The 24,906-nt window shown below is 42.8% G+C and overlaps 1 protein-coding gene across 2 annotated transcripts in view; it reads right to left on the bottom strand.

Annotated features, from left to right (window-relative positions):
• CHD7 (chromodomain helicase DNA binding protein 7) overlaps positions 1-24,906 on the bottom strand; it is a 92,748-nt gene that overhangs the window by 43,778 nt on the left and 24,064 nt on the right. For both annotated transcript variants that reach the window (XM_044292752.1, XM_044292753.1), the window contains exons 2-5: positions 18,166-18,575; positions 4,360-4,564; positions 3,235-3,369; positions 532-597 (exon numbers count right to left, since the gene is read on the bottom strand). In XM_044292752.1, the coding sequence (XP_044148687.1) occupies positions 532-597; positions 3,235-3,369; positions 4,360-4,564; positions 18,166-18,575 (816 nt within the window). The remainder of the gene's footprint in view (positions 1-531; positions 598-3,234; positions 3,370-4,359; positions 4,565-18,165; positions 18,576-24,906) is intronic.

Genomic DNA, 24,906 nt, shown 5'->3' with positions numbered 1-24,906 from the left:
TTAGATGGGAACACAACCCACTTATATAGGGGACTAGGACTCAGGGCTACAAAACTTTGAAAAATCATATTAATATTGGCACATGGAAAAGGTGTTTAATAAGCAATGAATAATATGCAAAGGAACCAAGTAAATATAAGCAGCTTGTTGCTGCACTATCCAAGCACTTGATTAAATCACATCTGGTGAGGAGAACCTCTTCCCTCTCTACTTCTGGGAAAAAAAAGTCATCATTTCCTGCTGAAAATACATTTTCTTATAAATCTGAGAAAGGCTTAATGTTACTAAATATTACTCAAAGTGTCGCGTAAAAACACGGAGACATACTCTATTTACATGTGGGTTTACTTCTTCACAGACCGTTCAATAAACTGGAGGGTTAAGGTTAATCATAACCACAGAAAGCCAGAGTTTCCAGTTAAATGGATTTTTTTTTCACTTATCTGCTTATTCACCAAGACAAAGGTTCTTTTTATACCCGTGAAACTAGAATCAAAATGGTAGCTCAGTGAGAATTCAGGACTGACATACCTGTTTCTTTGCTACACGACTGCTCATTATTTTCTCGACAACAGGTCCTTCAGCATCCAGAGACTCCTAAGACAAGAGAAAAATGCAATATTCCGAGTTATTGGGAACAGAAGACACTCCCTACAGAAAAATACTGCCATATAAAAGCAAACCAGATGACGCCTGAGATACATAAATCCCAATGTTGAGTGCTCCTGAAGAATCAGCCCTGGATCCAGTTACCAGCAATGAAAGCCAGCAGCAGAGCCCAACAGGTGGTCTGGTAAGCCTTAGTCAATGGCATCTGGTGACAAGTGAAGTCACTTTTAATGATAAAAAGCAAGACCTCTTCATATCAACCTTCGACAGGTCACCACAAGAGACCGCTTCTTCGGTGATGACCCTAATTTTAGGTATTTGCTGCGCTAACTTTAGGGCTTTAGACATTCACACTGTAAATTATGGCCTGTTCTGAAGTCTGAGGTGTAGTCCAGATGCAAGTGATAAATTGCAGGCAGATCTCAATCAACTTTTAAGGTGGTTTCACACACAGCATTTCTTTGCAAAAACACCAGTACATTTTTTTAAATTAATGCTGGGGAGTAGCCGGATCCCCCACCAGTTCCCATTATAGTCAATGGGCACTGGCGGTGAACGGCAGTATCCTGTTATACCGGATCTGGAGAACTCAGACATAGGAACAGTCTGCTAGATTGCTTTGAAGTTAAACTAGTCTTAGTCTTTCTTTTACATTTCCCATTGCTTTTGAATCAATTTCTGCCTTTGACTCAAAAAACCTGCATATGAAACTGCCAGAAAAAATAAAAATGACACGCGAACCCACCCTTAAAAACACTGCTCCGATAGCCCAGAGATCACCTAGGGTCAGTTTTAGCACCTTTCACTAAGACCTCCAAAAACAAAAAATATTAAAAAAAAATGGACAATGGTGACAAATGGACTCCACAAGCCATATCAATTCTAATGTCCAAATCAGTCGGTAATATAGGTGAAAAAAAATTGTCACATGATTGACAAGAATGCCAACATGTATCCAACATCTGGAGACGGATGACAGAATGGCACTTATGTTAACGATAATATTTTTTGACCATTAGAAAAATATAGAGTCATGAACGAGACGGCAAGCAGCACTTGGCTGGTTAGTAAAGTCCAACAGTCCTGGTTGTAAAATACATCAGGCAATTTTCTGCTGACTCAATCTTCGGGGCACCGTTACATCAGGAATGGAAGGATGGTAATGGCTTGTGATGGTTCAAAGGACACTTTGATTCTCTGAGATTTCTTAAGCTTCTGCTGAAGCAGATACATGCTCTTTAGAACGAGCATGCTTTCAAGATAGGAGCATGAAGGAGCTCTCAGATTCTGTACATACACGACTTCTACCTACCGAAAGGTGTGAGGAGTTATATGCCCAACATCTAAAAGCTGGCCATGAACAGGAGATAAAAGTAGGCTCAACCCATTGATTTTAGTTGGAATGACTGAAGAGTCTTTCGTTTATGGGGATCTTCAATAGGGATGAGCGAACTTCTGTTTTCACGTTTGGCGTACAAAGTTCGGGTTATCTAAGAATTACGTTAAGGATTCTGCTACCATGGACCATAAGTTATGGTCCATGATAGCAGAATCCATAATGAAATTCTTAGATAACCTGAACCTTGTATGCCGAACTTGAAAACAGAAGTTCACTCAACACTAATCTTCAGTCTTTGCCCTGGCGATAGAGGTCAGGTAAGGCTACTTTCACACTCTTGTTTGGTGCGGATCCGTCATGGATCTGCACAAACGCATCCGTTCAGATAATACAATCGCATTCATCCGTTCAGAACAGATCCATTTAGATTATCTTTAACATAGCCAAAACGGATCCATCTTGAATACCATTGAAAGTCAATGGGGGTGGATCCGTTTTTTATTCTGCCATATTGTGTCAGTGAAAACTGATCCGTCCCCATTGACTTACTTTGTGTGTCAGGACAGAGAAGTTTGGCTCAGCAGCGTTTTGGTGTCCGCCTCCAAAGCGGAATGGAGGCTGAACGGAGCCAAACTGATGTATTCTGAGCGGATCCTTATCCATTCAGAATGCATTAAAGGGCAAAACTGATCCGTTTTGGACCGCTTGTGAAATCCCTGAACGGATCTCACAAATGGAAACCAAAACGCCAGTGTGAAAGTAGCCTAAGAGAGGGATACGGCATCATGGATTATAATGTCTGAACCTTTGCTCCTGTTAGAGATACACCTCTGCCAGAGGGGTCTAACAGACTTTTGGTCATTGGTACACACAGCATTTTAGGACCATATTACACATTTCAGCAAATATAAAATACATTGTAAAAGAACATATTCCTTTCATGCTTTTGGAGGGAACTAATGCTTTGTTTGGTAAAGCAGACCATTGGTATGGGAATATGGACATGAGATGGGATTATGGGCAGGGTCAAGCAATGAGGAGCAATGCATAGAATGGTCTTCGATTATCTATATAATTGTGGGCATTGAAGACTAGTGCGTGCCAATAGTGCCACGTCCAAGCATACAAAATAAGAAATACATGGAACAACAACAACAATCACTATGGCGGAGGTTTAAATGAAAAACACAATTTTAAATTTGCAAGTGCAGAGTTAAGACACCAACTTAACATAAAAGTAAATGTAATACTTTCAGCATGATCAAGAATAAAAAAAAAATCCTAACCTGCTGCTCAGATTGTGATGTATTCGATGGAGAATATCTCCCAGTGAGATCATCATCGGGCTCATCATCAGAAATCCTGAACTCCAGATCTTCTGTGTAGCGTTTCCTTTTAACCTGCCTGCTGGAGCGTCGTTTCTGACAGTTACAAAAAAAAAAAAAAAAAAAAAAAAAAAAAAGAAAGTTTATTACAAATTCTCTTAAGGTTACAAAGAAAAACAAGTATCGAAATAAACTCAAGGCAGCTAAATAAGAGACCACTGGCAGGAGTTAATTTACCTACATTTTCCCATGGAGCATTGGCTTAAAAATAAGTCTCCATACAACTGTGTCTCTTCGATGAGAAACAGTTACCCCCCACTGAGCGCCATCAAAGGCATCACATCCAGCCAACCAGTACCCTGCTCTGTACCGATGAAGGGCAAAACCCTCGAGACAGTAGTGTCTACAGACTGGCGTCTCTGGTATGGCTGGAATGAGCTAATCTGCATAAAGTTTTATATATACATATAGCACTGTACCTGCACTATATAAACCACCTGTTGATTGTCATCACTGTGCTGGGCATGGACGCTCAGATAATTCAGCAATTACAATCAGGAATCAGAATGGCAATCATCCATATCTGTACAATTACAAAACTTCTGCTTCTAAAGATACAGTAATAGGTTGTGGGGGTCAAAAACTCTGCCCACTGCATGCAATTCTAACCATAGAACATTTTAGGCTTAGCTCACATTATTGGTACCGATTTCTGCCTCGCTTTGTCAGAGTAGAATGAAAATAGCAGAAGTGTTGGACCAATAACGCCCAAAGAACCCTAGTGACTATGGTGGGGTCTGTTAGGTTAACGTCAAGGAGCCCGACATGCGGTGCTATTTTGTCCAGTTTTGATAGAATTCGCAATGGAGGTTCCTAATGGAGCTTCAGACTCAGGAGGGAATGAAGCCATACTGAGATCAATGCAAACCCAGCTACAATAAAATAGATTTCTGGAAAGACCTTTGCCATTTTTTAAACAAATCTTTGTATAAATAGACATTAATATACTGAGGTAGAAGTGGGGTGGGGTAAAGCTCACTGACCATTTTTACACGTTCATATCGGCAACTTACAACATCTCATTACCTGTACGCCAGAGTCATCTTCTTCCTCTGGTGGTGGAGAAGAAGGAGGAAGAGGAGCAGGAGCAGGAGGAGGAGGAGAAGTAGTAGTAGTAGCAGTAGTAGTTGTAGTAGCAGTAGTTTTGTCCAAATCTGAAGCTTCAACACCTTCAGGCTTAACTTTAACAGCTTTTTTCTTTTGTGTGCTTCCTTCAGCATCAGACTTATTACTGGATGAAAAAACAAAAAACAGGATTACAGTTCAGCTTTTTCCACAACCATATGGCACAAAGAATTACAACAAGCTCTGTTCACACTACAGTTGTGTCCTAATCTTGAACAGAGCCATCACAGACAGATCTCCAAATCAGAGTGATTTCAAAGAAGTTCTGACAGATCCTACTGGATCATACTGAGGTACGACAGATTTTTGATGTTCGAAGGCCGGAGACTATGCTAGTCAAAGACACTGGAAACCCTGACAGAGGAGCCTCCAGACAATGGAGGCTTTGATGGCTTATCTGTGGGCAGCTTTCATAAAGCAACGATTGGGAATAATAACTCAGCCCATAACTGGCCTGTGTAAGAGGGAACTACGTACACCGACTATGACTACCATTAAACTTCTAAACTAACCGGAGAAAAGTCTAAAAATACTGGGTCTCCTGCCTAGCTAAGGATGTAGGCACATGGCAGTGTGTGCAAATTTTGCTAAACCAAATATGTATCGGTTACTTAGGGTTTTTGTTCTGGATTTAGATGTGGATTTACCCCAGATCTCAACCTTTGCATTGCAAAGAGTGAAATATGCACTGAAAATCTGCAGACAATTGACATTCTGCAGATTTTAACGTCTAGATGAGATTTTGAAGATCATCAGTATGTGTGAATGATCGTTTATATATTCGTTGGTTCTCGTACTGTTTGCATACACGAGAGGTCGTGCTTTCTACAAACTATGGGGGTCATCTATGAAGCTGAAATACGCCTAGATTAGGCAGATTTCGAAGATTGTGGCACAACGTCAAACGCATTCGTCAAACAAGTCTTGACATATTTGTCGGTGGATTGGCAGATATGGTTAGACAGGGCAATGAATGGCAACAAAACCATTCAAACAAATCGTAACTGCCCATTGAAGTTACACATATATAAAAAAAATAAAAAAAAAAGACAAAAAAGCACATCACAATACTCCGAGGAGAGATAAAATAAACAAATGGCAGATTACCACCCTGCTTTACAACAAGAAAGGAAGGCCAATAATAGCAGGAATTACAAACATTTCATGCCGACATAAAATAAGAGAATATAATAAAATCAAAAACTCTTACAGCGAAGCTGTGAAAGCACCCGGCACAACATATTATCTAGCAAGTGTTCAAGGTTGAAGGTTAAGAATGATAAGTGGTATGCATTTTTTCTGCCATAATCTGTTCATTACAAAGCACATAATTTTTTTGTGAGAAAAATATATACCGGTACTTTCGGGGGAAAAAAAAATAAAAATCTGAAAGTCAAACCACTTGTAAGCAATACTCGTTTAACTCAATTGAAGGTAAACCCATTTCAGTTATAAGCCTGGTAGAAATGACAACCATTATATGAACTCTCATAAAAGCCTGCAATCTGAATCATAAAGGCAGGGAAACAGGCAGGCATACCTCGCTGGAGTTACGTGATCAACTTTTGAAGTACGTTAAAATAACTATATCTCAACAACTTTACTTTTTGACCAGTCTGATGAAGAACACTAGGCTCCGGAGTGAGCTTTGGGTTGCCACCATAAAATCGCTCCCACAGTTCCATTGTTAAAAACCTGTATTTCCTGCAGTAAATGGAGCCTCTGGTTGTGGCCAGATAACAATTTTACCTCATCCAGACCATAATTGTACAGTATTACATGATGATGATGGACACAGAGAGAGAGGAATGAGAAGTATATGAAGAACATGTGAAAAATCGCATGCAAATGATTTATTGTGGAAACATAGAAACACAGAATGTGTCGGCAGATAAGAACCATTTGGCCCATTTAGTCTGCCCAATAGACTGAATACTATGGATAGCCCCTGGCCCTATCTTATATGAAGGATGGCCTTATGCCTATCCCATGCATGCTTAAACTCCTCCACTGTATTTGCAGCTACCACTTCTGCAGGAAGGCTATTCCGTTCAGGATGCATCAGGTCAGTCCCTCCAACGTTTATTAGCCGGAGGAAATACCGCGGCATGCTGTATTTTTCTCTCCGGCCAAAAATCCTGAACACTTGCCGAAATGCCGGATACGGCATTAATTTCTATTGAAATGTATTAGTGCCGGATCAGGCATTAAAATTGCCGCATTGAAGGATCCGTTCTTCCTGTCCGTGCAGATCTTTAAATCTGTAAAAAAAAAAAAAAATATCGGATTCGTTTTTTCTGATGACACCGGAATGACGGATCCAGTATTTCAATGCATTTGTCAGACTGATCCACATCCGGATCTGTCTGACAAATGCCATCCGTTTGCGTCCGGATTGCCAGACGACGGCGACTGTTTATTAGAGATGGGCATAAAGTGAAAGTGAAAGTACCAGTCACACAGTTAGAAAAAGTTAACCTTTTGTGACAGAATGGCTCAATATTTTTAATAACGGCAAATTAAAAATATGTTTTTTAGCCAAAAATTAGTAAAATGCAATCAAACAAAAGTTGGCTCCGAAGAGTGAAACTGACTTTCCACTGATGTCCTAATACAATTGATTTCAGACAAGAGGATCATGCAGAACACTCTCCTTTGAATGTCTCTTGTGTATATGGGTGTATAGGCCCACACCAAAGGGTATGTGTCCAGAACTGGTAGAGTAGAGAAAGCAATTGCCAGACACCTCTGGCGGTGGCTTATCTAATTAAAAACAAAAAGAAGTGGACATGGACTTCCAACTCACCCAGCATCGAAGGAGAGGCGGGAGTGCCCCATACACATTAGATGAATGACCAGCATTTAGCTAACGTGTATGGTCAGCTTAAAGGGAACTGGTCATCAACTTTAGGCTGACTGTACTGAGGGCAGTATAAAGTAGTGACAGAAATGCTGATCTCAGCGGTGTGTCACACATCAGCTAAAAGTAAGTGTTTGCAGAGAACCAGCATCATAATCATTGCAGCCCAGGCCTTGAAAAGAGTCCAATCTACCTGAGAAGAGTCATGGTTTTTCATAAACTCCTGCTCTCGCTGCCCACCTGCTGATGATTGACAGTCTTCTACCTAGTTGTCTCCCTTTCTCTCTAGGAGAGAACTGCCAACCATCAGCAGACGGGTGAGAGCAGGAGATTATGAATAACCAGGACTCTTCCCAGGTAGATTTGACTCTTTTCAAGGCCTGGGCTGCAATGATTATGATGCTGGTTCTCAGCAACCACTTACTTTTAGCTCATGAGTGACACACCGCTGACATCAGCATTTCTGTCACTACTTTATACTGCCGTCAGTATGGTCAGCATAAAGTTGATGACAGGTTCCCTTTAAGCGGGAATCTGGAGTGTCCCTTGAATCGTCCACTGGCCGACATGGACAATTATTAATGACCAATGTCAAGGTTGTCTTCTAAACTGGAAGGCCAAATTTTGTCTTTGCCACCCAGCTAGACCCCAAAATGTCCTGGTGGTATTTACCAATGACCAAAATGATTCATATGAACATCCTAACATGGCTGACTACGGTCTACGGGTGGTCAATTTCAATTACTACAAATGGAGCACAATATGTAATACATCATGTTTGACAGAAAATAAGGATTTTCTATTCAGTCCATGGAGCCTAATTTCTTGCCAAGATTGGCCATACAGGCAGCAGCAGGGGACGAGCCTGAGAAATATACAACTTGTTGCTTGTATTTTGAATAAAGCCTCTTTCATCCTTATCTGATTACGTTCTCTGTGCTCCACAATAAAAGGACTATTCTGTGAGGACACAGCTCTGCAAATTCACCCCCTCCCCCTATATGCTATACAGAGCATCACAGATCCTAAGAAGAAACCACTATGAAATCCATACACATTATCATCCTCTTGAATACGTCACAGCAAAGTACTGGATATTTTCGACGGCCTATTTGGCTGTTCTACTATAAAGTCCAATATAATGCAACCAACCGGTGATTAACCGTTCAATATCGTAAAACATGTAGACAAAACTAGTCATGTTATTTTCCAAAATTCTAAGTCGTGGACCAATAATGGTGACAAATTTTAACGCACCCAATGATATCTCCGGGACGACTAGTCTTTAGGCACTACACTATTTACTGTCCATGGAAGCAGTGCCCCTAGTGGCCATTTCTGTATCCCTCACTTCACCAAAATAACTTTTCAATTAAGCACCTCATAGATAAGGATATCCAAATTATACACTGTCCTACAAACTGGAATCAAGCAAGGTTTCTACATGAGTCTCCAAAGTACTGCAGCCGTATTCCATATTTATACAAGACTATACCATTAGGGACCGCACTTTACTTAATTGTATGAGAGAACTAGGACACATTGCCTTGGATAGCGTTCACCTAACGTTAAGTTCTTGGGATTCGAGAACACAAAAAAAAAAAAGAGAAAGAAAAGTTTTTACTACTTCAGAAGTAGCAGCTTGAAGCTGACATTGGCTCGATGTATAACTGGCTGAATCTGTTGGGTGGGTCATCGCCAAAGAAAAAGCGTGGGGAGGAGGCGAGGGGCATGGTGATCAACGGCAGCTGGCTAGTTCCTGAGTGCATGGCCCTATGTGACATGTCTGCATATGTATTAAGTTCCTCTCAGGTGATGACATCAGCTGCTCTTTCATCATCTGTTAATTTATAACGAGCCTGTGGTTTGTGTCTGTTTTTATGAGTGTGACACACTGGGCTTGACCCATATACACACTTTTCCTTGGGGAATTACCTCTTTGCCTCTCGCTTATGTAATAACTGCTCTCATTGGCACAAAACTTTGGGACCCCTTAGATCCGACTGCCAAAAGAGTAAAATAAAAATTAAAAAAAATTAATTACAGAAAATTCTAGAAACGTGTCCTTTGAAACTAATTATACACACGTTGCGTATTTGTATTGAGAAAATCCGCATCAAGCCGCATAAAACACTCCACATAAATTTGCACTATTTATTTAGTTTTTTGTGCGTGCTTTTTTGTTGCCGATTTTCAGTTTATTTGAACAAACCCAAGTCTATGGGTGCACAGAAGGTGCACAATCGCACAAACCACTGACATGAGGCAGGTCAATTTACAGACATACAAAATATGCACATGAGAATTGGTGAATCTCATTGTTTGCTGGTTCTGTAGTACAGAACTCCTGTCATCCAAGATGGCCGTCCCACTTCTCAGAGTCCTAGAAACTTCCTGTTTGTCCAGCCTTGCTCTTGAACTGTTCATGGGAGCACTGCTGGCCAATCTGTGGGTAGCAGGAAGAGAGTCTTGGACTACCAAATGTGCACTATGCATCAGGTGGTCCAAGAGGTGGTGTGGCCATCTTGGATGACAATCAGAGGGTGTTAGCTGAAAAGATGAAAAGGAGGTCACCAGGTAAGTGTTCTGTTCAATTTTCTTTCTTGAATCGAGGTCAATTTAAGCTTACACCAAAATAACATTGAAAAAATGTGGGGGGGGGGGGGGGGGGAATATATAAAGAAAGCAGGGCTGTGGAGTCGGAGTCGGAGTCCATTTTGGGTACCTGGAGTCGGAGTCGGCAAAAAATGAACCGACTCCGACTCCTACTAAATTTAAATTGGAATAAAAAAAAAAAAAGCAAGTTTAAATGTCCGAATTCATAAACAGTTATAATTAATGACTTCTCTACTGTAAGAATAAAGGCCAATGCATGCCTCATGTAACCGCAAAACAAACGCGTTCAGTGATGTGAAGAAGCATGCTTTTCATATGCTTCACTATATGGCACGCAATGCACAATTAGGAGTGGCAATACATATACTTTCCATTGTGTTGTGTTCTGATGTTACAGGGAACACAATGCCCATGGTTTACCGAGCCTCTCACTGATAAGGGATTAAGTAAATATGTGTTTTGCAGGACTAGAGACACTTGTATAAGTGAAGGGAATGGAGGGTCAATAGTTCAAGACTGAAGCTGTAAACCATTGGAAAAACTGCTGTCATTCAGTTAAGGCCCCATGCACACGGCCGTGTTTCACAGCCGTGTGCGGGCCGTGGAACCGCGGCCTGGATCCCTCCTGAGAGCAGGAGCGCACGGCGTCACTGGTTGCTATGACGCCGTGCGCTCCCTGCTGCCGGCACAGTACAGTAATACACTGGTATGATCTATACCAGTGTATTACTGTACTGTGCCGGCAGCAGGGAGCGCACGGCGTCATAGCAACCAGTGACGCCGTGCGCTCCTGCTCTCAGGAGGGATCCAGGCCGCGGTTCCACGGCCCGCACACGGCCGTGAAACACGGCCGTGTGCATGGGGCCTAAGGCTATAAAACGTGTAAACTCAGAATGTTATCTTAAACATGACTATGGGATTCTTCTAGGGAAATCATGTTTTAAAATAAATGTCCCTTCCTGGATCCTCCCACTGCCCTGTCTTCAGCAGAAGATCAGCACACAAAGGAGAAGGTAGCAGCTTCTGCCCAACTACCTCTCTGTGCTAGAAGAGCTTAGAAGAACTTCTTTCTTTCCTTCAAGGAATGTATAAAATACATTTGCATATTAAATACAGAGGAGTCGGAGTCGGGGAGTCGGAGTCGGAAGTACAAAAAACTGAGGAGTCGGAGTCGGAGTCGGAGCATTTATCTACCGACTCCACAGCCCTGAAAGAAAGTGTTGGAAAGTAGTTTTTTTTCTAAAGTTCTTGAACTATGCCATTATCACAGCCACATTACATAAATATTGAATGTACAGGAAGGCTACCCCCTAGCTCCAGTACAGGCGAGTGACCTCCGTTTTACAGCGTTTCAGGGTTAACTTCCATTCGCGTGTTAAGGTTGGGCAAAACACCCATAAGCCACGCTAAAAGCCCTAAAATTGCCCTACTTTTTGAGTAGGGCAAAACCACATCCGAAAAATGCTTTAAAACCCGAGTGCAAACCTCATTTATTTCACTGTTTGATGCCTTTTTGCCTCAATTTAAAAAAATAATAATAATTTGCCACCATTTTGAAAACTGCATAAAAAACAAACAAAAGAAAACCATCAAAACAGCAGTCACAGAAAAAAAAATACGTTATTTTCTTAAGTAGTATGTTTGCTTGGCTCTCTAAAGAAAACAGGAATTAGTCAACCCCCACCGATATAAGCAACCTTGAGAAAAAGTTGTGTGGGAAGACATCTGGTGTACAGCACTACGGCGTATGATGGAGCTATAGAAATAACAGAATCCATTTCCCACTGGAAATAAAGCAGATCAATAATCTCTATACTACAGAGGCATAATCTTCAGTTTTAGATTCTACCCTTAGGAATGAATGGACTTCCTGAACATGGCATGCTGGGAGCTGTAGTTCAGCAGCAAGGTCCACATGGCTCACGCACAAGTGTAACGGAAAGCCTGTAGTCAGCAAATGCATGCTAAAACAACCGGAGTAAAAAAAAATTTTTTAAAAAGTTTCCAATAAAAGGTTAAATCTGAAACAGAAATAAGTGGAAGCGGAAAAAAAAAAAAAAAACCCAAAGCTCGCTCTGAGAACGCGATCCGCGGCTCTTCCCAACTGTCCTGGTGTTTATAGTGCACATGGACAGAAGTCTCCCGTAGCATGAGGCTCCATTTCCAGCCTTTATTTCCGCTCTAACTGCCACAAATTATACAACACTACCGCTGAACGCTGGGCCCCTTTCCTTTCATCTGCACGCCAAGAGCAATCACATTACCCTGGTAACCAGCGCTCACGTGACCAGCACCTGCTCTTTTGGCTGGATGCCATTGACTCAAGCCATCTGCTTCCCTCAATCAGCTTTCAAACATTGGCAACACCTGCGCTGCCGCGTTTTGTGCTCCCCCTTTTATTTATATATATTATTTTTTTTTTATTAGTGTCCAAGTGAATCAGTGCAAAGGGTAAAAAAAAATAAAAAAAATTAGAAAACAAGCAAACAAAATAAAAAAGTACAAGAAGCAAAAATGATAATAAAATAAAAAAATTAACTCATTACTTCCCAGTAAGGATGGCATGAACTAAAAAGGGTCAGAAAAGGGCTGGGGTGGTGGTTTAGTAGACGGTATTTAAAAGGTTAAATGTGCCTAACCCTACAAGCCTCACCCCCCCCCCCCTCCTCCTTGAGTGACTAGCATATAGAGGACCAGAGGCAACTTTCAGTCTTCTCGCTCCCTCTCAAACAAACAAAGCAGTAAAGAGGAAAAATCAAAGCATTTTCTATAAATATTCATGAGCAGAGTTCTTAATTTTATAAAACCGTTCATCTGTAAACAGGAGAATCGCTGCTCATGTGGAGGGGCAGGCACAATATCTGCTTAGATTATTAGATCATTTCCATCTGCAGACTACGGCAAGACACCGACGCTATGGTGTCGAATCCCAGAAAAAACTAATAGAAATTTGTGAACGGTCATACCAGAGCCCTGCATAAATAGCAATTCCCTAATACAGTCCTGCTGTTCCATTAAAGAAAAGCTCCACGTAGGATCTCTAAAATGGTTGGACATTTATGTAATCCCCCCAACACAAAAGAAAAATTTGCATACTATGACTTAGGCTGGATGTCCGGCTTTCCTAACTTTTTATTTTTTTATTTTTTTTATTTAAACCCCTGAACCCCATGCTGATGCACCTTTTGAAAAACTCCACATTCACCTGCTCCATAACTTATTTTACTGGACTTCCACGGATGGATCCATGTGCACCACTGCCGCCAATGACTGGCTAAGCATTGAGTGGTATGTGACCTAGTAATGACATGCCGGTTGGGGCACGTCACCGCTGAGGTCAGCCATTGGCTGCAGCAGTGCACGTGACCCTGCCCATCTGGAAGTCTACTGATTGGCACCGGAAGATCAGTGAACGGAGCAGGTAAGTATGGCTTTAGCTCACAAGTAAAGCAGCATGGGGTTGAAATGTAAAAACTTTAAAAAAAGCTGGCCAACCCCTTTAAGGTTGAGCCATCTAAACAGATCCACATTTCTGTGCTGCTTACTTTCTTAAATGGCATCTGTCAGCAGATTTGTACCTATGAAACTGGCTGACCTGTGGCATGTGCACTTGGCAGCTGAAGACATCTGTGTTGGTCCCATGTTCATATGCGCCCGCATTGCTGAGAAAAATGTTTTAATATATGCAAATGAACCTCTAGGAGCAATGGGGGCGTTACCATTACACCAAAAAAGCTCTGCTCTCTCTGCAACTGCTGTGCCCTCTCCACTTTGACAGGTCCAGGTGTGATGATGTGTACACTGCCTGGCCCAGTCATTCAAAGTGAAGAGGGCACCGCAGTCAGCAGTTTCAGAGATTCTAGGTGTAATGGCAACTCCACCGTTGCTCCTAGATTTGCATACATTAAAACATCACTTTCCTTGCAATGCGGGCACATATGAACATGTGACCAAGATAGCTGCCAAGTGCAGATGTAACAGGTTAGCCAGTTTTAGGGTCCATTCACACATCCGCAAAATGAGTCCGCATCCATTCCGCAATTTTGCGGAGTGGGTGCAGACCCATTAATTTTCAACAAGGCCACAAAAGATGCGGACTGCACACCACGTGCTGTCCGCATCCGCACTTCTGTTCCGCAGCCCCACAAAAAAAATAGAACATGTCCTATTCTTGTCCGCAGCCACGGCCAAGAAAAGGCATTTCTATTAGCGTGCCGGCTATGTGTGGTCCGCAAAATGCAGAACGCACATGGCCGGTGTCCGTGTTTTTGCGGACCACAAAACAGTTGTGGACGTGTGAATGGACCCTTATAGGTACAAATCTGCTGACACATGCCCTTTAAAGTACAGATATTGAACCAGTGGGAAAAAAAGATAATCACAAAATTGCCACACAGATACAGAGGGGGATGAGCCTTATTAAAGGGGGAGTCTGGAGGACTGTTTTTAGTGATAAAATTGTAACTGCCGGTAACTACCACTAAGGAGAGCTAAGGAGGTTAGAGTCCTCTCCATTATGTTAACATAGCACAGAAGTCCCGACTCCCGACTGAGTATTTCAGTACAGCTTTGAGTGCCGACAGGGGGGTAGGAAGAAAAGAAAAAAAATGCCAATCTGGACTTATCTGCAATATTACCCATTTATTACTACAGATTAGTCCAAGATCATGGCAACAAATTTCCTTTAAAGGGGTTATTCCATAATTAATGTAAAAAAGGAATATACATGATCTAGTACATGACTGTCTCTTTCTAAAAGAAGCTAGAACCAGCCCTGCACCTCACATGGATCCAGAGATCTCCACATTCATTGCTCTGCCAATTTATATCAAGCTGACAGCTCAAGGGGGAGTGTCTTTCTTAGGAGGCGTGTCTTTATGGAGTAGCTCTCTCCCTATCACAGCTCAGGAGGCAGCTGAAGGATGAAACTGAGCATGTGCGGCCATTTAAGTGAGCAGGACAAAGAAATAAGAAAAAATAAATAAAAAAGTGGCGCCGTACAAATACATTTTATTGCACTCCGTGCATTAAAACTGCATACATTGGTATTATGATGGAAGCAGTTTTATAGGAGAGTGGGAAAAAAATCACCGTTCTATGGCCCTGAACACGAGCCGGTGAGTGATGACTGAAGTATTACATAAGTCATTCCCAAACTGATTAGTCAAGACATCCGGAGTGATGAAATGAGCTAAGGAAACTCTTAATGACATTGCTTTACAGAATGATACAGGAACAGCTCCAGCCATTTTTACATGAATAGGCGCGCCAACAGTAAATCAGCTTTCCAAAACCACATAATCTACATTAACCCATAAATAGTCTGTGCTTTAAATGGCAACGCAAAATAGTAGCTGGTGCAAGCTAATTTCATAGCTAGCCAGAAATAAGCAAGAGTGGCCCTCACCCCCTTGTCCTTAACAACACTGATGATCTATCCTCCAGATAGGTCATCAATATCTGATCGTGTGGGTCCAACTCCTGGCAACCCCAGTGATCAGCTATTTAAGGAGTCATGGCACTTAGACGGGCGCTGTGGCCTCCTCTTTGGTCTGTGAGGTCACATCCATTGGTCCACTGGCATTTGCGAAGCTCAGGCCCACTGCAGTAAATGGGCCTCGCTGCGCAGCCGCTATATAACGTACGGTATGGCACTGTGCCGGTTATACGATCAAGAAGCCACTGCCATGTGGCAAGCAATTGCTGGGAATCATTTTCTTGCCGAGAGCAAAGTGCTGTTCAGATGGCACAATCTGGTGAATGACGACTTAGGTGACCACATGAGAGATCTACTACCAGACGAACGAGCGTTGGCGATAATCTGCTCAAACATTGGGTAGTGTAAGGTCTCAAACTGTGCCACCATAAAATTCTGTCTCAATCTAAGCCAGCCAAGAGAAAAGTGTCCATCCCTGCACCAGATGTATCAGCCAGCCTGAGCCCCCGTGATAAATCTGGTGCAGGTCTAGGCAGTCGGTCTAAGCTTATGCCAGGTATAGGATTAGTAAATCTGCCTCGGTGTGCTCAGGGTCTAGTAATTTCAGTTTGTTCTCCTCACTGCATTTGATCAACCAGTGGCTACCACTAGCCCACACTGCCATACAGCTTGCTACAGTGACCTTGTATCAGTAAAAGTATGCTAGTAATAATTAACAAGGGTCACAAAAAAAAAATTAAAAATGGTTGTGCTCAGGACTAGAAAAAAAAAAAAGTCCTGGATTTTTGTTTCCTCCAGAAATGGCGCTATTCTTGCTCATTGGCCGTTTCTGGCATCGTCCTATATACGTGTCTGATCGTACTCCTGGACAGCCCCTTTAATACAGGAAGTAAAAGACTTTACAACACCTTGCTATTGCACAGTAACAAATCTAGTATTTTAAAGAAATGTAAACAAGGTCTGCTCTGTCAAGATCTGACCTGGAGGACGCCCATGATGCCAAGAAAGAAGGGAATCAGCGCTATTAAAAGCAGGTGGCATTGTATCAGAGAAAACTGGACTGTGACCTTTTCATTCCAGGCACTAATAGGGGACCCAGCGGTGCTCCCTCCCCGAAATCAGACACTGATGTCATGCTATATCCTTCAACCCCAATCTGCTGTCTTCAGAATAACATTACATACATCCAACATAAGCCAATTATGGCTGTGACTAGCTCACTTAGCCCAGACAGAAGACATGTCCAGGATAGAAGGTTTTTATGTAAAAAATCATGACCCCCCTCCTCATCCACCCAAAAAAAAAAAAAACACTTTTGGGGGCAAATAATGTGTTTTCTTCTTAGTCAATGAACCCAATTGTGCCAGTCCTACACAGAGGCGGCCAGTGTCCCTCAATGCCAACACACATGGCAGGATTGCTCTTTCAAGGGCAGGAAGCACAACATGCAGACACAGTAAAAGGCTTTCCCACGAACCCTGAAAACTGTAAAATTCTCAGAAAGCATTGTAAATTCTAACACTAATCTGACGTATATTTTAATCCTAATGAAAACAGTGTTTCAGAGCCGATTTGGATTAGGTACTTCAGACTGTGCCTCCATCTGGAAATTATATACTTCCCAACGCAGGCCACAGCTTGAAAAACAGGTTCAGATGTTTGAAAACTATTCTGCGTAGTTGGAAAACATTTCAAAATTGGAGTACACAAAATTAGACTTTAACCGTACCTTCTAATACAGTACTGGCAACTGCTATTCGCACCTGAACATGTGTCATACGGCAAATACCACCGGAGTGCAATGTGCACAACAAGCATCTAGAAGCTGGTGCTACAGTGCTGGCTACAATAAAACGGTTCTTAAAGGACAAGTCCACCTTCCAGCACCAGTTTAGAACTAAATTTATACAGGTCAGTCACCTAATAAATAGTGTAAATTTTCAAACACATTGAGTTAGCGGTATTTTAGATCAGGGCTGCTGTCACAGCTCTGCTGGTCGCTGTTGGAAAGATCCAACAAGGCTGATCACCAAAAACACAGACACGTGCCTAACAGCTGCTATAATGCAATAAGGATGCTTTTCTAACACTCGACTGGACAGATTCAGGTGATAGAAAGCAACCCGTGATTATATGCATTGCACAGAGATTTCAGCTCTGAGGTGTGTGGAGTAGTGAATACAGCTCTGAACCATAATACAGACTGTAAAAAAAACAGTACTGGTAATAAAATACATTTACAAAGCGTTTTAGAACTATGAAGCCATGTTCACATGTTTCTCAACCACCCAACAAGGGGACATCTACAAAAAAATCTCAGAACTATCATAAAGCAGTAGTGCAGAAAAACAAAATAGGTTCAGCCTAAAAACATTTCCAGCAATCATTTAATAATCCAGATCTTACGGACATCTACAATCAACTACTACATAATCAGTTGGTTCCAGGTTAACCAAAAGCCTTATTTCTAACACTTTCCTTCTCTTTCTGGCCTCTATATAAAGAGGTATCCCCCATCGAGGAAATTTATGGCATATTAATAGGATATGCCTTAAATGACAGACAGGTGCGAGTCCCACCACTGGACCCATCCCTATTCAAGAGCTGGGCCCCACTGACAAGAGAGCGTACCAGACCGTAAATGTTGAGATGGGACAACCCTTTTAAAGTTCACCAACAAGCATATTCAGGAGAGATCTTTGTAGACCGTTTATGGGACTTGTCTTACCACTTCAGGATGTGGCTAGACCTCACCACATTTCATCCTTTAACCAGAGCAAACATTTGTGCTTACCTTGCCTTCTTGCTGGTCTTTGCTTTTGGTGTGGTGGACTTCACCTTTTTCTCTTTCGGCTCTTTGGGAGTTTTAGGCTGTTTAGGAGCCTTGGGTTCCTTCGGCTCTTTCTTTGCTTTGGGTTCTTTAGGCTCCTTCGGTTCTTTTTTAACCTTGGGCTTTTTCTTTTTCTTCCCATCTGGTGCTCCTTCAATTGAGAAGTCTGGGTTATCTCCCATGAAACCTTCTGGACCAAAACCTTTGCTAGCATCCGCAGAAATGTGGTTGTTTTTTTTCTTCCTTTTTTTCTGCTGAGGCTGAGACTGCATTGATGGTAAAAAGTCTTCTGTGGACATTAAAGGAGCATTGGGGCCACCAAGTCGAGTCATATCCGGCACAGAATTATCAAGAAAAGGTTCCGATGGGGAATGCTGCAACAAAAAGAAAACTATCAATGAAGGACAGAAGCAACAATTTACAAGCTACTATGCAGTTGTTCATGTAACATACGACCAATTGTATTACACTGACTTTGGAAAAGTGTTGCAAGTGTCCAGATGGTCAAAGCCAAAATGATGACCACTGGTGCCATTGCAATACAGAAAAGTTAAAAATAAAAGGAAAAATAAGAGTTTATAGAGTTTTACGCATTAAGAATCTTCCACTCCCCAAATTGTCCTCAGTAAAACAAAAAGAGGTGGCACGCAATCGAAAATGGACCTGCCCAGTCAAATGAAAAATATGCATCCAATCAATAGAAGGCCAGACTTGATTACCACACAGATTAATCAGTCACATTGTCTGAAATGTTGCTTTAAATTTGTCATTGACAAGATGGCAACCCAACAGTCCATCTATGAAGGACAAGTCATAAAAAAAGAAAAAAACACTGCAGTCCCAATACATGGCTAGCTTATGGCAAGTTGTTGGGGGCACTTTTTTGTTGAGGATCAACAAGTTGAAAACAGCTATGAAGCATATGCACAAAATTAAACATGAACGTTTGCTCAAAGAATCCAAAAACTCAAGACCCTTTATTATGGGTCAATAATCGCCAAACGAGTAGTCATAAGAAAGCCTATTCCTGATCTTCTCCAGTTTGGTCCTTTCAACTAGCTGAAACCAGACTGTGTAAGAGGACCCTTTGACTGGAGACATCCAGTGACTATGTGGGACACGACTGTGTTTACAACAATTCCAGACGTAACCAGACACAAACCTACCATGTATGTCAAATGCATGAAATGAGCAAATACAGTAACTCCACATCCACTAATAGATGTTTGTATAAAATGCAAAACACCAAGCAGTGATAAGTGGGGGAGGGGATGGAGTAGGCTGAAGTTTAGCAATGTTTGGTAGACCAGCAACGCCTCACATCTTCTAGGGAAAGCTGTTTCTGTAAACATTTAACAAAGAACATATGGTATCTCCTAATCAGGGAGGGAAAAAACCCAACTAGATAGCTCCTTTAATGCCCACAAAAACATACCAGGAAATCTAGAAAACTAGTCACAATATCAAGGTTTCATCAGCATTACCCATGTGCAAACCTATACACCTATAAATGGAGGTAGAGCTTTCCATGAAGATTTAAAGAGGTACTCTTAAGATCTAATAAACGTGGCCAAAATATTCAAGTACATGAAATTAATAATTTATTTGGCATTGATTGGTCATGGATTCAGAGAACCTCTGTAGTAGAGATGAGCAAATCGATTTGTCTCACCAGCAGGGCTTCCTCACCTGTGGGGAGCTGTCCACTCAGGTGAAGAAGCGCTCACCAGCCACATGATTGACAGGGTTGGATATTTAGGCTGGCCCTAATAATTTTCTGCCCGTTACTGTGCTATTTCAATGATAACATGGAGAGGACGGGGGTAATTTACCAAAATGAATGCACACAAAAAAAGGTGGATCGGCTACCCCTGAGCAACCAATGAGATTGCTTCTTTCATTTTCACAAAAGCTGCCTAATAGTAACATCTAAAATCCGACTGGTTGCTACGGGCAACTGCTCCATTTTCTCTTTGCACCAGTTTTGATAAGTAAAACCCCAAGTATAATGCCTCATATGCCTTCACATATTCAGTAAGAGGGAAAGTGAAATGAAATCTTTGGAATATTAGATCTGAAAGTAAAACTAAACCCAGCTACGTGATCTGCCAGGTTGTATGGAGTTGATGCAGGAAACACATCCTCCACAACTCATGCAAGAACATATGGAAGGGTCATGGTAATGGACATTCGCCTAGATGGCAAAAGGAAGGGATACATAAAAATGAAGGTCAGCCATAAGTCTCTCAGGGGCCTTACTGGACAGGAGGACCTGCACTGTACAATTTGTCGGACAGAACAATTAACCAAAAATGTTGATCGATTTTGCTTCATTGAAATATTTCTCAAGAGTTGGTACAGATTTCTGTTAAAATTCATATTTTCTCATGAGGATTTTTAGAAGGTGTCGTCCTGCCCCATGAATAATTTTTTATAACCGTAACATAACAATGGTATAATAGCCTGCTGCTCCCATGTTCAGACTAGTCACACCATAGATCTCTGCTCACCCAGCTATGGTGAGGTCACGTACGACATGTGACTAATGCAGTGGTGACATCATTGGCGTTGAGTTATGTCTACAGCGAGTAATTGCCTGCAGCAGTCACATCCGGTAATAAAAAGGAGTAACACTCCCCTTACCACTGCCCTGCCACTCTGGTGCCATAGATCGTCCCACACCAGGCTCTCCTGCTACAGGGACGACGTGTTCACACGACATGTGACCTCTGCAGCCAATCACTAGCTGTAGTGTGGATACGATGACACCATTTAGATTACTGCTGGACACAGATTAAGGGTATGTTCAGAGGAAGTTTTTTGGGCACAGGTTTTAGAGTGGATTTGGTGCCAGAAACCGGGCCGAATCTTTGCTGAAACCGCCTTCTATTGCTTTCAATGCGAGTCCGCGCCGTAGTGCATGTGGTCGAGGAGTTCTGCCATGCGGTTTTCCAGACTGTGCCAAGAATGTATAGGTCTATTCATGGCACCGAGCCCTCGCATAGCGCCAGCTGTAGGCTGCCCGCAGTTATCTCTTTACTAAATGGAGACAGGCTGGAAATCCAGGAAGTAATAAAATGGTAGCGGCAGAGGATTGGTAAGGTGACTCACATAGCTTATAAAATAACAAAAATTGTATGTAAAAAAAAAATATATATATAATACATGGGACTGGAAAACCCCTTTAAAGGGGTTGTCCGAGTTTTTTATTCTATGTTTCTAACTAGGCAAATGTAACAGCTTTTCAATTAACTCACTATCTCCAGTGGCTGGTTTCTCAGATTTCACTGAGGGTCACAAGACCTGTGATGTCAGCTTCTCTCCCTGCTCTGATAATGTTTGTGCACAAGCCTGAGAGATCTGTACAAGAGACATCACTGTGCTGGCCACGCCCCCCTGCACTGCCGGCTGCTGCTTATTGCTCTCTCCCAGGATTCTTAACCAGGGCTGGGACAAGGTCCACCACCAACAGAGGCTGAGCTGCCCAAGTGCGCCACCCCCCCTGCCCCCCTTTAGATATGTATGTTTGTTATTAATCATTATCTTTATGTTACATTACCCTACTCGTGAGATTTCCCTACCTCCAAACTTCCGGTCGCACTGCTAATGACGTGAGGAGGCGTTCCTGAGTTTTGACGATCTGCGCATGCGCAAACGGACAGTTTATGGAAAATCTCAGCAGAGTTCAGCTTCACACCAGGACACTGCGCATCCGCCGGCCGGAGTTAGCCACGCTTGCGCACTGGGCGGTAATATTTCCCTACTGAGGCTCTCCGGCGCATGCGCAGTGTCCCGGTGTGCAGCTGAACTCCGCTGAGATTTTCTATAAACTGTCCGTTTGTGCATGCGCAGATCGTCAAAACTCAGGAACGCCTCCTCACGTCATTAGCAGTGCGACCGGAAGTTAGGAGGTAGGGAAATTTCACGAAGTAGGGTAATGTAACGTTACATTACCCTACTCCGGAAGGCGCGGCAGCGACGTGGTCGTTGGCCTGCCTGCCGCCCAGACTGGCCTGCGTCCTGAGGCTGGAGCCTCCCCAGCCTCTGTGTTGGCCCGGCCCTGTTCTTAACCCCTTCAGCTGTACAGACTCAGGGCTGAAGTGTTTACTGTGTAGCTGCAGGCAGTGAGGACTGAGGAGACAAATGCTGGGCACAGGAGCTGAAAGATAAGTTCTGCAGAGCATTGCAGGTAGGGGGAAGATCCTGTGTGTATCAGCAGTATCATTATACAGCTAGGACTTGTAGTCCTACACATACAACATGCTGCTGAGTATGTCACTCAGGGCAGCACTTGTATTCACTCCCTTAAGCCTCATGCACATGTTCGTGGAACACGGACCGTGTGATACTGGCCTGGATTTCTTCTGAGAGCAGGAGCACACAGCGTTATTAGTTGCTAGGACGCCGTGCGCTTCCTGCTGCCGCCGCAGTACAGTAATAAACTGGTATTATCTATACCAGTGTATTACTGTACTGCGGCGGCAACAGGAAGCGCATGGCGTCATAGCAACCAATGACACCGCGCGCTCCTGCTCTCACAGACGTGTGCATGAGGCTTTAGCAGTGTCATTATACAGCTGGGACTTGTAGTCCTACACATACAACATGCTGCAGAGTCTCCCAGCAGGCAGACATGTCACTCAGGGCAGCTCTTGTATTCACTCCCTTTGCAGAGCAGGAGGAGGGGCAGAGATTGTTTTTATTGCATGTAAACAAAGGGCCAGAAAAGAACCAGGGAAATGAGGAAATAGATATTTGCTTAGCTTAGTTATATATTGCTGACCATCAGACTTACAGTGCTATATCTTTTTTTTCCATTACTCGAACAACCCCTTTTTTTTTTTTTTTTTTTTTTTTTTTTTTTAAACTTAAACACACCTGCTACTAGTCAAACCACTAACTTTGGCTGCCTATACACGACTATTAGGAACACCTTTTTTTTTCTTTTTTTTTTTTTATCAATTCCTGCAGAATTGGTGAGAATTGTGGATGCCATACTACAGAGGCTCTATATAGCAGAATATGAAATAGTTTGTAATGCCCATCTGTGGGCACGCCGTGGGTGCATGAAGTCTATAAGGGAAATAACGGAAGTTAGGGCTCTTTCACACTTGCGTTGTCCGGATCCGTAGTGTACTCCATTTGCCGGAATTACCAGCCGGATCCGGAAAAACGCAAGTGAACTGAAAGCATTTGAAGACGAATCCGTCTTCAAAATGCGTTCCGTGTTACTATGGCAGCCAGGACGCTATTAAAGTCCTGGTTGCTATAGTAGTAGTGGGGAGCGGGGGAGCAGTATACTTACCGTCCGTGCGGCTCCCGGGCGCTCCAGAATGACGTCAGAGCGCCCCATGCGCATGGATGACGTGATCTATGCGATCACGTCATCCATGCGCATGGGGAGCCCTGACATCACTCTGAAGCGCCCCGGGAGCCGCACGGACGGTAAGTATACTGCTCCCCCGCTCCCCACTACACTTTACCATGGCAAACAGGACTTTAGCGTCCTGGCAGTCATGGTAACCATTCAGAAAAAGCTAAACGTCGGATCCGGTAATGCGCCGAAACGACGTTTAGCTTAAGGCTGGATCCAGATTAATGCCTTTCAATGGGCATTAATTCGGGATCCGGCCTTGCGGCAAGTGTTCAGGATTTTTGGCCTGAGCAAAAAGCGCAGCATGCTGCAGTATTTTCTCCGGCCAAAAAACGTTCCGGTCCTGAACTGAAGACATCCTGAACGGATTTCTCTCCATTCAGAATGCATGGGGATAATCCTGATCAGGATTTTTCCAGCATAGAGCCCCGACGACGGAAGTCTATGCCGGAAAAGAACAACGCAAGTGTGAAAGAGCCTTTACTCTGTGTGCATTCAGTTTCCATATGCCCGTTCCTTCCACCCCCCCCCCCCCCCCAAAAAAAAAAAAAAAAAAAAAAAAAAATAGAACATATCCTATTATTGTCCCCATTACGGACAAGGATAGTACTGTTCTATTAAGGGCCAGCTGTTCCGTAAAATACTGAATGCACACAGACGTCATCTGTATTTTTTGCAGATCCATTTTTTTTGACTGCAAAATACATACAGTTGTGTGTATGAACCCTAAATCGTTTGGATCTTCTGCCAGTGTGGTTTTGACTAAGACCGGCGTGTGAAACACTGGTCTTCAGTAAATGAGCCCAACATTTTACACCTGCTCCCCATGGTGAAAGGGCATTGTCAAAAAATAAATAAATAAATGCCATGACCATCCAGTCACCCTGGAAGAGCCCAGCACAATAGCCTAGACCAGGGATCGGCAACCTCCGGCACTCCAGCTGCTGTGAAACTACAACTCCCAGCATGCACAGTTACTCCGCTATTCTCACAACTCCCATAAAAGTGAAAGGAGGATTCTGGGAGTTGTAGCTTCAGAACAGCTGGAGTGCTGGAGGTTGCTGATCCCCGGCCTAGACAAACATAATAATAAAAAAAAAAGCCTACAGCAAAGCTTAGCCCATGCCAACAGCAAATCGATGACACAAGGTGGGACAGTGGCTGGCATCCTGTCGGGCAACTTTTCACAAACCAAATGACATGTTCTTGGTTTACAGCAAACTGGGTCTATTATGTAAAGATAGCAGGATGAGGATTTAATCCAATGAAAAGGTACAAAGGTAAAACTAGGGGACGGCCGCGTGCTTTCAATCCGGATTATACCCAAACAA

Source organism: Bufo gargarizans, chromosome 5 (assembly GCF_014858855.1).
Source record: "Bufo gargarizans isolate SCDJY-AF-19 chromosome 5, ASM1485885v1, whole genome shotgun sequence".
In the NCBI taxonomy this organism is placed as follows: domain Eukaryota; kingdom Metazoa; phylum Chordata; class Amphibia; order Anura; family Bufonidae; genus Bufo; species Bufo gargarizans.
This window is presented reverse-complemented; position numbering and strand designations above follow the sequence as displayed.